This window comes from Bubalus kerabau, chromosome 15 (genome assembly GCF_029407905.1).
Source record: "Bubalus kerabau isolate K-KA32 ecotype Philippines breed swamp buffalo chromosome 15, PCC_UOA_SB_1v2, whole genome shotgun sequence".
Lineage (NCBI taxonomy): Eukaryota > Metazoa > Chordata > Mammalia > Artiodactyla > Bovidae > Bubalus > Bubalus kerabau.
In genome coordinates, this window is record NC_073638.1 from 51,621,438 (window position 1) to 51,634,884 (window position 13,447).

General features: G+C 42.2%; 2 protein-coding genes across 4 annotated transcripts; one reads left to right on the top strand and one right to left on the bottom strand.

Annotated features, from left to right (window-relative positions):
- Positions 1–1,644: 1,644 nt before the first annotated feature.
- Positions 1,645–3,036, bottom strand: LOC129628254 (RNA polymerase II subunit A C-terminal domain phosphatase SSU72 like protein 3-like). The gene is made up of 2 exons (XM_055547669.1): positions 2,290–3,036; positions 1,645–2,190 (listed from the first exon to the last, which is right to left on the bottom strand). The coding sequence occupies exon 1, from the start codon at positions 2,900–2,902 to the stop codon at positions 2,318–2,320; it is 585 nt and encodes a 194-aa protein (XP_055403644.1). The 5' UTR covers positions 2,903–3,036; the 3' UTR covers positions 1,645–2,190; positions 2,290–2,317.
- Positions 3,037–9,797: 6,761 nt separating this feature from the next.
- LOC129628255 (RNA polymerase II subunit A C-terminal domain phosphatase SSU72 like protein 3-like) lies at positions 9,798–11,378 on the top strand. Of its 3 annotated transcripts, none has more exons than XM_055547672.1 (2): positions 9,798–10,733; positions 10,841–11,378. In XM_055547672.1, exon 1 carries the CDS (start codon positions 10,119–10,121, stop codon positions 10,701–10,703), a length of 585 nt encoding a protein of 194 aa, XP_055403647.1. In that variant the 5' UTR covers positions 9,798–10,118; the 3' UTR covers positions 10,704–10,733; positions 10,841–11,378. The 3 variants fall into 3 exon arrangements, with proteins under 3 accessions (XP_055403647.1, XP_055403646.1, XP_055403645.1); XM_055547671.1 differs by having other exon boundaries at positions 9,800–10,737; XM_055547670.1 differs by having other exon boundaries at positions 9,803–10,737; positions 10,815–11,378.
- Positions 11,379–13,447: the final 2,069 nt, after the last annotated feature.

Sequence of the window (13,447 nt, forward strand, 5' to 3'; positions counted from 1 at the left end):
TATCCATATAATGCTTTTCCCCTGCATTTCCTTGCTTGGGTGGGGTGCACCTGAAAAAAATGATAAGGATGGCTTTTAGCGAAAACAGCTTTGAGATCCTTGCACAGCAAATACCGCCTAGCCCATTGTCCAGGCACAGGTTCTTACTGACTACGATACTGAAGCCAGACAAGATCTTCAGTAGAAGTAGACCGTGTGCAGAAAGCTCTTGCCTGTTTTCCACTGGGCTGCCAGGAGCACCTCAACCAGAGGGTCTTCCACATAGTCCACCTGCTGGAGGCATTTGCAGAGCTCACAGATGGTAAAAGACCCAAGGGTGGCATCCTCGGGGTCGTCATCCATATGTCAATGAGAGGATTCCTATTCTCCTGACAATTCTTTATGTGAAGTCACTAGACACAGGTCCCATTCAGAGCAAACCCAACCAGCACAAAGATCACCCATTCAATACCAAAGACATTCAGTGTTGTTACATTTGCCCAACTGCTTTTGTCTACACCCTCCTCCAAGACAGCAACTTCCCAAGTTCCATCCAGATCTCTGCACTACATCTAAATCTGAAGCAGGACACTCATCAACCTTCAACTGTCAACCCTCCAATCTTTTGTTATTTTTTCAGCTCTAAGGACTCTTAGACAAACCATGTCCCAAAATCCATTTCATCCAGTCCCATTCCCTTTAACTTTTCCATGGACACTTTCTATGTTGAGTTTCATCACTGGAGTCACTCCTTCGGAACACCAGCCGCACTTTTACATGCTTTATCATATTTGCCTCCTCCATTCCTCTACAGACAGGAAATCAACCGAAAATATTTTCTCAATTCCTTCCAGTGAATGTTCTGACAAAAGTAAGATCTCCTGGACAGATCATTTCTCTCTCTTATAAAGGGAGAGAAATTTCCAACATTCCCTATTTGCATTTTGTGTTCCCATCATTGGAGATGATCATCTCAACACACCATCTGATCCCTTTCCCATTCCTCCCTGACTGACTCAACATCAGATGAAAGACTGACCTTGAAGCTCATTGAATCTACCTGGAAAGAAACCCTCACCTCCCTACCACCAGCACTGCCCCATGTGGGTAAGTACACCCTGTCACCGGTGTGGAAGGACAGAAAATTGACATTGCTTCTAAATTCTTCCCTCTCTCTCCTCTTCAGCATGTTCTGTCCTTTCAACTCCACTATTTTCCTAGGATCCCACAGCTTCTCCCCCTGTCCAGAGCTTCCACCTTACTGCTCAATCCACACTTCTCCTCGGGAAATCCTCTACTAGCTCATCCCATGCCACCAGGTCCACCCTTGCTCCATCCTGCCTTTGCTCTGTAAATAAAATACACATCAACCTTCTGACATAGCAAGATACCTCATTCAACCAGGCCAACTCCTCTTTTCCTTTATTTTCTCCTGTAAGTTACACAAGCCTAGGTCTCATTGCTGGTCAGACCCAAGATGATTCACTTCCCTACAGACAGAATCCACGTTTAGAGGAGTTCAATACTCAATGAACCTTTTATGCATAAAGAAAATCCGATGGAGGAAAGAGCGCTTTACCCTGTAGAATTCATTCAGCTTGAACAGTAAGAAACAAAAGTGTTCCTTTTGTAAGATCCAACCCCTACCAAAAATTAGGAGATCCATTTTCTATAAACTAGAAGCTTTTATTTCATTCCATGAATATTGAATTGAACAGATTATGCTCAAATTTTAGCAATCAATGCCTACTATTATCAAACCTGAGTTTCTATGAAACTTGCAGTTACCAAAATACATACAATCTAAAAATAGATTTCTAAAGTTCAAACATTAAATATAATCCCATCTCACTAAAAAGAAAAATTCATTTATACTGATGCACAATACAAAAATGACAAAGGAAATTGTATTAAAATGATGAAGTAAAAACAAATGATGCAATGGAAATGGTGTGGGGTTTGTTTGTTCTTCCCAGACTGTCCTTCAGTGCATCACTGGTCCATTGTAAATCATGGTCTCTTGATATGGATAATGGAGTCCTCTAGGTTAACTTCCTCGCAGAGCCCTATGAGTCCTGAAGTGTTCCTTCCATGTCAAGAATCCATACCATCGTCCCCCACCGTGGAAGGGTTTGGATGCCTCCAGGGCGTTCATGTTACTTTGGCAGAAAAAGATTTCCTTCTCCACTTCCTTCCCAGGCTGGAGCGTATCTGGAAAAAGTCATGTAGATGGCTTTTAGCAGAAAGGCCTTGGAAGCCGCTTCTGACAGAAAATACCACCTAGCCCAATGTCCAGACACAAGTGCTTACCAAGAGGAGCTGCAAGCAGACAAGATCCTCAGTAGAAGCAGACCGTGTGCAGAAAGCTCTTGCCAGTTTTCCGCTCGGCTGCCAGGAGCACCTCGACCAGAGAGTCCTCCAGGTTGTCTGCCTGCTGGAGGCGTTCGCAGAGCTCACAGATGATGAAAGACCCAAGCGTGGCGTCCTCCGCGTTGTCGGCCATGTCCACGTTGATCACGTGCACAGGCTGGAAGGTCTCCTGCTCTCGGACCAACAGCTCCTCCACCACCTTGTCGTAGACGCTCTCCTCACAGGTGAAGATGACGTCAAAGCGATCTCGGCACTCTTGAAATCTTTCCGGGCGAGGCTTGATTCTCTCGTTTCTTCCCAAGATGTGTAAGATGCCGTTGCTGTTATAGCATTGTCGGTCTTTGCGCACAAGGTCCTTGCACATCTCCTCATAGGTGGTGGAGAAATCATAAACCACCGGGAGGTTGCGTGCCCTTCCTGGGAGCCTGACTCGAGATCCAGCTCCGAAGGACCTGACTCGGAATCCTTTCCTCCTGAGGATGCGGTGGGCCTCCATGCTCCTGTTCATGTTGCTCATGCAGACCACAGCCACACTGAGCGGATACGAGGGCATGGTGGCGGCCACTTGGGACTCCAGCCAGATGCCTGGACTTCAGGGGCTGAGGGAACTCTGAAGGCCAGGGGGTAACCGACTGGGTCCAGCTCTTCCAAGAAGTGTTAAGAGTCAAAGAAGAAAGAAGGCGTTTATATGGAGGCACTTATCCTCAGTGGGAGGGGAAATCTTGATTGATGATTGGCTTAACTCTTGACTGATTGGATTTGAACGGTGGGCTGGGAGCAGAGAACCTAGTGCTGTTTTCAGAACAATCTCAGTGATGCAATCACCCAATTCGATGCCACTATGTGCCCACCCAACCCCCATGCCCCTCCTGAGCATTTTTCCATCTCCTGTTAACTCCATCTGTGCCTGTGTTTATGGGGCTACACTTGGTATCAGGCAAAACAACTAGACTACTCACTGGCTTCTCACCAGCCTTCCAAAGAGCTGAAGACATGCATGTGGAAAAGGTCTTTGAGATTCCTGAGCCTTCTAATCCAATGATGCAAGAATCACAGTGGTTGTTCCCCAGATTTTCATGTTAGAGTTGATACTCCAGTAGAGCAGTTGTGCTAAATCCTTGGAAGGCATTCGGGTTCTTCCCATCAGTCAAGAAAAGCAGGCACCAATGTCAAAAGCAACCTCTGGAAAATATGACTGCCATTTGATAGGGTTTCACAAGTTTCAAGAACACCACATTTTCTCCTTTCTCTTTTCTTCAATTCATCATAATTCTGGAGCGAACCGAGCATTTCCTTCTCCCTTATCTTGTCTCCGAAAGCAGCTCAGTCTGAACACTCCATACTCAAAATAGAAGCTTTTTCATTGCTTTTCTCCATTTGCATAGCTGATGAAGCAACCGTACAGATATTAAACTTGGGGTCAGGACATTGACCACTAAGGAGACTTAATCCTGTCACTTCGAAATGGTGAGGGCAAAGATCTCTTCATAGAGCCACAGACTGAATGTTCTGTCCATTGCAGTGATTCTCTGAGTGCAAAGAGTCCTATGTCAGTAAACAGCCCAAGTCTACTTAAAGTGTGACCCCCAGAGCATCAGCATGAACTGAAGGGGAGCTTGTTTAACCTGGGAATTGGACTCCCAGACCACTGAATTGGATCGCAGGGACGTGCACTAAAGATTGGGAGCAAGTTGATTAGTAACAGAGATTTCAGAAACTTGACTGACCTCGGAAGTCCCTGAGAAGCACTGCCTCTAGATGGGAGGTTTAATATTCTGAAGAGAAAAGCCAGATTAGAGAAAAGGCCAGGCATACCTGAAAAGGTAGTCAGCTCTCAAATACGATGTGAAAATGTTTTTTAACAGTCACTGCCTGAGACCTAACTCATCCTGCCTGGAAAAACAGAAAGAGAGAGAAGAAAGATCTCAGAGCCCAAACTACATTCATGATACTACAAGGAGGAAGTTATTTCATCATGGTCCTTTCTCTTCATAGGATGGCTCTAGGGTCACACAGTGCTGAAAACCTCTACTTCTGATCTGCTTTGTGTGCTCCTGAATTTATCTCTGAGACTCAGGGTGGAGACAGGGGGTTCTTGTTCAGCGTGCCAGCACTGTGGCAGCCAGCAGTTGAGCTCTTAGTGCTAGAGCAGTGCTCCTGTGTCATTCCATAAGCCTTCCTGATGTCTGCAGTCCTGGTAGAGGAGACCTTACAGGGCAAGGTTTCCTTCACATTCTGCCAGTTCTGAGCCCTATTTAACTGGACACCATCCCTGTTTTTTCACCTTGAGATAACCTTGAATATGTTTTCATTTATATGAAGATTGATTTTCTTTAGAGTCAGTTCTCTTTTGAATGATGTCAACATCTTTTTTATGATTACTACCTCTTTTCTTTCTTTTTTTTTTTTTAAATCAATCCTGTAGACAAAATCTCTTCTTAAAGTTATCTTCTGTATTTCTGGACTTACCACTCTGAGGAAGCCCATATTCTGTCAATTCTGGATGTAAAATCAATAAATACAGGTCAAATAAACCCTAACAAACCCTACAAGTGCACACATCACCATTCAACACCAACAAAATTTGGTATTGTCACTTCTTCCCCAACTGCCTTTTTCTCCACACTCCCCTGTGACAGGAGCTTCCATACTTCCACCCAGATCTCTGCCACTACATCAAAATCCGAAGCAGAATATTCACCAACCTTCAACCACCCACCTTCCAATCTTTTGGGTTTTTTTTTTTTTCAACTCTAATAGCTCTTAGACAAACTATGCTTCAGCATGCATTTCATCCAGTTCCATTCCCCTTATTTTTCCATGGATGCTTACTATGTTAAGAGTCATTACTGTAGTCACTCCTGTGTAACATCTACAGCACTTTGAACCAGTTGCACTGTCTCATATTTGCCTCCTGCATATCCCTACAGACAGGAATTCAAGCAACAGCTTTTTCTGCATATGGATTTTCTGGCAAAATAAGGTCACCTGGACAAATCATTTCTCTTTCTTTCAAGGGGCTCCTAAATCTCCCTACTTCAATGTTGTGGTCCCATTATTGGAAAAGATGATCTCAGCTGACTCCTACTCCCTCTCCATTCCTGACCGTGACTGTCCATCCTCAGATGAGAAACTAATCTTGAATACCACTGACTCTACCAGGAAGGAAAACCGTCATCTCCCTACCACTGCCCCCTTCAGATATAGATGCACCTGCTCACATGTGGGGAAAGACAGAAATTGAGAGTGCTTCTATATCCATCCCTCTCTCTTCTCTTCATCAAGTCTTTTCAACTCCAGCACCTGCCTCTGCTCCCACAGCTTCTCCCCCTATGCAGAGCCACCGCCCTACTTCTCAGTGCACTCCTGTCCTCAGGATGTCCTGTACTCCCTGATCCCTCCAGATCCATGGCACTCCATGCCACCTACACGGATAACAAAGTCCGCACTTACTTTCTGATAGTGAGTAAATTACTTCACCATCCCAACTACCTCTCCTTTATTTTCTCCTGTGAGTCACATAGGACTTGGTGTCACAGCTGGTCAGAACCAAGAATGTTTCACTGCCAAGCAATGAGGATCCATTTTTGGAGGAACACAAAACAACAAATGTTTGAAGCCAAAAGTAAATTCTCAAGAGAAAAGAATGATTTTCTACATGGGATTTATAGGCTTTGAAAAAAAGGAAATCAAGACACCCAGTTGGTAAGATCCATCCCCTACCACAAATGAGAAGACACCTTTTCTCTTTTTTCTTTTTATATAAATTTATTTATTTTAATTGCAAGTTAATTACTTTACAATTTTGCATTGGTTTTGCCATACATCAACATGAATCCACCACAGGTATACACATGTTCCCCATCCGGAACCACCCCTTCCATCTCCCTCCCCGTACCATCCCTCTGGGTCGTCCCAGTGCACCAGCCCCAAGCATCCAGTATCATGCATCGAACCTGGACTGGTGATTCGTTTCATATATGATATTATACATGTTTCAATGCCATTCTCCCAAATCATCCCACCCTCTGCCTCTCCCACAGAGTCCAAAAGACTGTTCTATACATCAGTGTCTCTTTTGCTGTCTCGCATACAGGGTTATCATTACCATCTTTCTAAATTCCATATATATGCATTAGTATACTGTATTGGTGTTTTTCTTTCTGGCTTGCTTCACTCTGTATAATAGGCTCCAGTTTCATCCACCTCATTAGAACTGATTCAAATGTATTCTTTTTAATGGCTGAGTAACACTCCATTGTGTATATGTACCACTGCTTTCTTATCCACTCATCTGCTGATGGATGTCTAGGTTGCTTCCATGTCCTAGCTATTATAAACAGTGCTGTGATGAATATTGGGGTACATGTATCTCTTTCCCTTCTGGTTTCCTCGGTGTGTATGCCCAACAGTGGGATTGCTGGGTCGTATGGCAGTTTTATTTCCAGTTTTTTAAGGAATCTCCACACTGCTCTCCATAGTGGCTGTACTAGTTTGCATTCCCACCAACAGTGTAAGAGGGTTCCCTTTTTGTAAGGTCCTTTTAATGTTTTGCTTGCTTGCTTGAATTGATAGTATTTTGTTGAGAATTTTTATATTTATGTTCATCAGTGATATTGGCCTGTAATTTTCTTTGTCTTTATGATATCTTTGGCTGGTTTTGGTATCAGGATGATGGTGTCCTTGTAGACTGAGTTTGGAAGTGTTTCTTCCTCTGCAATTTTTTGGAATAGTTTAAGAAGAATTAGGTGCTAACTCTTATTTAAATGTTTGATAGAATTTGCCTGTGAATCCTTCAGGTCCTGGACTTCTGTTTGTTGGGAATTTTTAAATTGCAGACTCAGTTGTAGTACTTATAATCAGTCTGTTCACATATTCTATTTCTTCCTGGCTCAGTCTTGGGAGATTGTACCTTTTTAAGAATGTGTCCATTTCTTCTAGATTGTCCACTTTATTGGCATATAGTGGTTTGTAGTAGTCTCTTTTGGTTCTTTGTATTTCTGTGATGTCGATTGTAACTTCCTCATTTTTATTTTCCACTCTTATTGATTTGAGCCCTCTCTCCCCTTTTTTTCTTGATGGATCTGGCTAAATATTTATCAGTTTTATTTATTTTCTCAAAGAACCATCTTTAAGTTTATTGATTTTTTTTCTATTGTTTCTTTTAAATTTCTATTTCATGTATTTTGCTTCTGATTTTTATGATTTCTTTCCTTCTGATAACTGTAGGCTTTATTTGTTATTATTCTCTACTTGAATTCGATGTATTATTAGGTTATTTGTTTGAGATTTTTCCATAGCCATTTTAGATAGAAATAGAAAAATAATCCTAAAATTCATATGAAACCTGAAAAGACCCCGAATAGCCAAACAATACTGAGTGAGAAGAACACAACTGGAGACATAACACTTCCTGATTTCAAAATATATAGAAAGCTACAGTGTGGCACTGGCAGGTACTCATCTTTAACAAGGGTGCCAAGAACACACGATGGGGAAAGGATAGTCTCTCTTCAGTAGTTTTGGGAAGACTGGATATCAACACCCAAAAACATAAAATTGGACCCTTTTAATTTCATGGCTGCAGTCACCATCTGCAGTGATTTTGGAGCTGAAGAAAATAAAGGCTCTCACTGTTTCTATTGTTTCCCCATCTATTTGCCATGGAGTGCTGGAACTCGATGCCATGATCATAGTTTTTTGAATATTGAGTTTTAAGCCAGCTTTTTCACTCTCCTCTTTCACCTTCATCAAGAGGCTCTTTAATTCCTCTTCACTTTCTGCCATAAGGGTGGTGTCATCAGCATATCTGAGGGTATTGATATTTCTCCAGGCAATCTTGATTCCAGCTTGTGTTTCATCCAGTTTGGCATTTCGCATGATGTACTCTTCACAGAAGCTAAATAAGCAGGGTGACACTATACAGGCTTGACATACTCCTTTCCCAAATTGGAACCAGTCTGTTGTTCCATGTCTGGCTCTAACTGTTGCTTCTTGACCTGCATACAGGTTTCTCAGGAGGCAGTAGCAGTGTCTGGTATTCCCATGTCTTTAGGAATTTTCCACAGTTTGTTGTGATCCACACAAAGGCTTTATTTGTAGTTAATGAAGCAGAAGTAGATGTTTTGATACTTAATGATTCAACTATTATTATTTAGTCTTGTTAGATGGACTGTTCTCCTTTATTTCTGCATTCTCTTGCTTCACTGATTAAGCTTATCCTTTAGCTAATTTTTTTTCACAAAGACAGGCAGAGGACATAGTAGGGAAAGACCATAGGGTCCTGTTCTGTTTCACTTTGAGCCCAAGATCTTGCTATACAAGGTTTGTTAGACCCCTTCAGGTTTGTGTCACTACTCTAATAAAATTTCATGCTGTATGTAGCTTCTGACTACCTTTTCATTTATGCCTGGTGTTTCTTTGACAAGATTTTTCTCTTTTGAGTGTCCTGCTTCCCTTGTATTCTTGATGCCCTGTTTTGAACAAATTCTCACAGCTTCCAAGTTCCAATCGAGGCTCAGAAACCCCTGCTTTGAACCTTGGTGTACATTGTGATCATCTGACGGGCTTTGTACATCCCAGATCTCTGGGCTTCACTCCCCAGATTTTCCGATTTGGTGGCCTGGGGTCCAAAGTTACCTTACCCATCATTCTGGGTCAATGTTAATGTCCTGGCTTTGGGACTCATACTTGGAGAAGATCAAGTGTGTTCACTGAGGTAGGACCCCTTCAATGTGACAATGACTACAATGGACAGAAGCACAGAGACAAAATCTGTGAGTTTCTAAATGGGTGTTACTCCTGAACCATTTTGAAGGAATAAGACTGTCTCTCCTTATTGTTTGGCGTATGGTTCATAATTTTTAAGTCTATATCCTTGCTATGTAAACTCTGTAAATTGACAAAAGAAATGTAATTGAAAATTACTATATTTCATTATAGAGTGTTTGGACAGAGCTAAAGCCATGGAGGTGGCTTGAGTCCCTGGAGAAGCACCATGAATTGAAGAAAATCAAATGCAGGATGTGTGTGTTCTTGAAACTCCTGCCACACTAACAGGAGGGATGTTTTCCAAACAGTTGCTTTGTACACGGGTGAATCTTGTTATTTGTGGCCAAAATTATGTGTTTCTGCTGTAATTTAACAAAATTACAATTCTAGATTATCAACTGAGGGAAATAAATATGAAAAAACGATTGCAATTCTATGTATAATGAATTTACTGTAAGTTTGAAAACTTCAAACATACTTTCCACATGCATGTTCTCAGGTCACTAGAGAGAATGATGACAAACTTGAAAGTAGTCTGGATAAGTCTAATATGCTTAGTAGAAGCGGAGACTATAAAACACTCCCACATGGGAGGAGGCCAGGGTGGAGAGCAGATATTCAGGTGATTGAATTGCCAATCTTAGCCTCATGCACACAGGCACGTACAGGGTTAACTGTACCTGGCAAAGGACTCTGGGGTGGCAAGGGAGCCAGATGGACACCTCCTGGCAGTTGAATTGGGTGATTGGATCACCGGGCTGTTCTGGTCACCCCATTGGGTCCACTATCTCAATCCAATCACTCAAGAGTTAAGCCAATCACCAATCAAGAGGTCTCTGCCCACCTTGGGCCCATGCCTCCATATAAAAGCCTTCTCTCTTCTCTGATTCAAATGCTCATTTCAAAAGTGGACCCAGCCGGTCATCTCCCTGGCCTTCAGAGTCCCCCTCAGACCCTGGAGTCCTCCTGTCCAGCTGGAGTCCCAAGAGGCTGCAGCCATGCCCTCCTCCCCACTCAGGGTGGCCGTGGTCTGCGTGAGCAATGTCAACAGGAGCATGGAAGCCCATTGCGTCCTCAGCAAGAACGGGTTCCATGTCAGGTCTTTTGGAGCTGGATCCCACGTGAGGCTCCCAGGAGGGGCACACAAGCCACCCGTGCTCTACAACTTCTCCACATCTTATAAGACGATGCACAGTGACCTCTCCTCTAAAGACCAAAAGCACTACAAAATGAATGGAGTCTTACACCTCCTGAAAAGAAATGAGAGAATCAAGCCTGGCCCAGAAAGGTTTCAAGAGTGCCCAGATGCCTTTGACTTCATCTTCACCTGTGGGCAGAGGGCCTATAACTGGGTGGTGGCCGACCTGTGCGCCAGGGATCAGGAGACCTGGCAGCCTGTGCCGGTCATCAACGTGGACATAGACGACACCCTGGAGGCAGCCAGCCTTGGAGCCTCCATCATCTGTGAGCTCTGCCAGGGTCTCCAGCAGGCAGATGACATGCAAAGTCATCTGGCCGAGCTGCTCCAGGCAGCGAAGGAGAAAACAGGAAGGAGCTTTCTGCACACGGTCTGCTTCTACTGAGGAAGCATCTTGGCTGGTTTCAGCTCCTTTGTCAGTAAGAACCCGTGCCTGGACTCTTGAGCTGCTGGGTATTTTCTGGGAGAGGCTTCTTCAAAGCCGTTTCTGCTAAAGGCCGTCTCTGTATGATCTGTTGTCAGGTACACCCGACCCAGTGAGGAGGTGGAGGAGGAGAGCATTGCATGGCATGGGGAACATGGAACACTGGTAGACATGCCAACCCTTCCAATGTGGAGAATGATGGTGTGGAACTGGACCTGGAAGGAAGAACTCAGTGCTCACAGGGTTCTACAAGGAGGTTAATCTCGAAGACTCTCTTTTCTGGATGGACAATCAAGGCTGATCACAGAGCCTGGGACAAGCAATGCATTGAAGGATATTCTGAGAAAAAGGAACAATGTCTATTTTATTTATCTGTATGGATACTAATTTCCTTTTGTCCTTTCAGTGTGGTGTATCGATATGATGGGTTGTTTTTTCTTAAGTGGGATGGGAATACATTGAGTGGAAATTATATTGAATTGGAAATATTTTTGCATTTAGAATGTATGTCTTTGATGAATGCCTGCTTTATTAGAAACTCAGGGTAGATCATGTGTAGCTTTTTTTGGGGAAAATCCAAGCATGATTTGTTTAATCCAATAGCGTATTTATGAAATAAAATTATAAATTGGTGTATTCCATGGTTGCATTTATTACTAAAATCCAAGCCCTATTTGTTGAACTATGTAGCTTATTTAAATAAAACAAAATGAAATAAATCAAAATAATACTCTTTAATTTAAGAAAAGGTATCCTCTATGACCCACTTCCCAGAATATTGGAAATAAAAGCAAATATAAACAAATGGGACCTAATTAAACTTAAAAGCTTCTGCACAAGAAAGGAAACTCTAAGCAAGGTGAAAAGACAGCCTTCAGAAGGGGAGAAAATAATAGCAAATGAAGCAACTAATAAACAACTAATCTCAAAAATATACAAGCAACTCCTGCAGCTCAATTCCAGAAAAATAAACGACCCTATCAAAAAATGGGCCAAGGAACTAAATAGACATTTCTCCGAAGAAGACATACAGATGGCTAACAAACACATGAAAAGATGCTCAACATCACTCATTATCAGAGAAATGCAAATCAAAACCACAATGAGGTACCATTTCACGCCAGTCAGAATGGCTGCTATCCAAAAGTCTACAAGCAAGAAATGCTGGAGAGGGTGTGGAGAAAAGGGAACCCTCTTACACTATTGGTGGGAATGCAAACTAGTATAGCCACTATGGAGAACAGTGTGGAGATTCCTTAAAAAACTGGAAATAGAACTACCTTATGATCCAGCAATCCCACTGCTGGGCATACACACCGAGGAAACCAGAAGGGAAAGAGACACGTGTACCCCAATGTTCATCGCAGCACTGTTTATAATAGCCAGGTTATAGAAGCAACCTAGATGTCCATCAGCAGATGAATGGATAAGAAAGCTGTGGTACATATACACAATGGAGTGTTACTCAGCCATTAAAAAGAATACATTTGAATCAGTTCTAATGAGGTGGATGAAACTGGAGCCTATTATACAGAGTGAAGCAAGCCAGAAAGAAAAACACCAATACAGTATACTAATGCATATATATGGAATTTAGAAAGATGGTAATGATAACCCTGTATGCGAGACAGCAAAAGAGACACAGATGTATAGAACAGTCTTTTGGACTCTGTGGGAGAGGCAGAGGGTGGGATGATTTGGGAGAATGGCATTGAAACATGTATAATATCATATATGAAACGAATCACCAGTCCAGGTTCGATGCATGATACTGGATGCTTGGGGCTGGTGCACTGGGACGACCCAGAGGGATGGTACGGGGAGGGAGATGGAAGGGGTGGTTCCGGATGGGGAACATGTGTATACCTGTGGTGGATTCATGTTGATGTATGGCAAAACCAATACAATATTGTAAAGTAATTAGCCTCCAATTAAAATAAATAAATTTATATTTAAAAAAATAAAAGTAATTATGCTCCAATAAAAAGCATCAATTCTTTGGTGCTCAGCATTCTTTATAGTCCAACTCTCACATCCATACGTAACTACTGGGAAAACCATAGCCTTGGCTAGACGGACCTTTGTTGGCAAAGTAATGTCTCTGCTTTTTAAAATTCTGTCTAGGTTGGTCATAACTATTCTTCCAAGGGGTGTACATTTTTTCATTTCATGGCTGCAGTCACCATCTGCAGTGATTTGGGAGCCCAAAAAAAGAAAATAAAGTCTGCCACTGTTTCCACTGAAGTAAATAAATAAAAGGATCAAACACTATGATCAAGTAGAACTTATCCCAGGGATAAACATAGGCAGAATACTCTGTGACATAAATCGCAGCAATATCTTTTTGAATCCATCTCCTAGAGTAATGAAAATGAAAGCAAAAATAAATAAATGGAACCTAACTAAGCTCAAAACCTTCTTCACAACAAAGAAAACCATAAATAAAACAAAAAGACAACCCACACAATGGGAGAAAATATTTGCAAATGAAGTCACCCACAAGGGATTAACTTCTAAAACATAAAAACAGCTCATACAGCTCGATATGAAAAAAAAATCAAAAAATGGGCAAAAGGTCTAAATAAACATTTCTACAAAGAAGACATACAGATGATCCCAAAGCACATGAAAAGATGCTCAATATTGCTGATTATTAGAGAAATGCAAATCAAAACTACAGTGAGGTATCACCTTACATCAGTCAG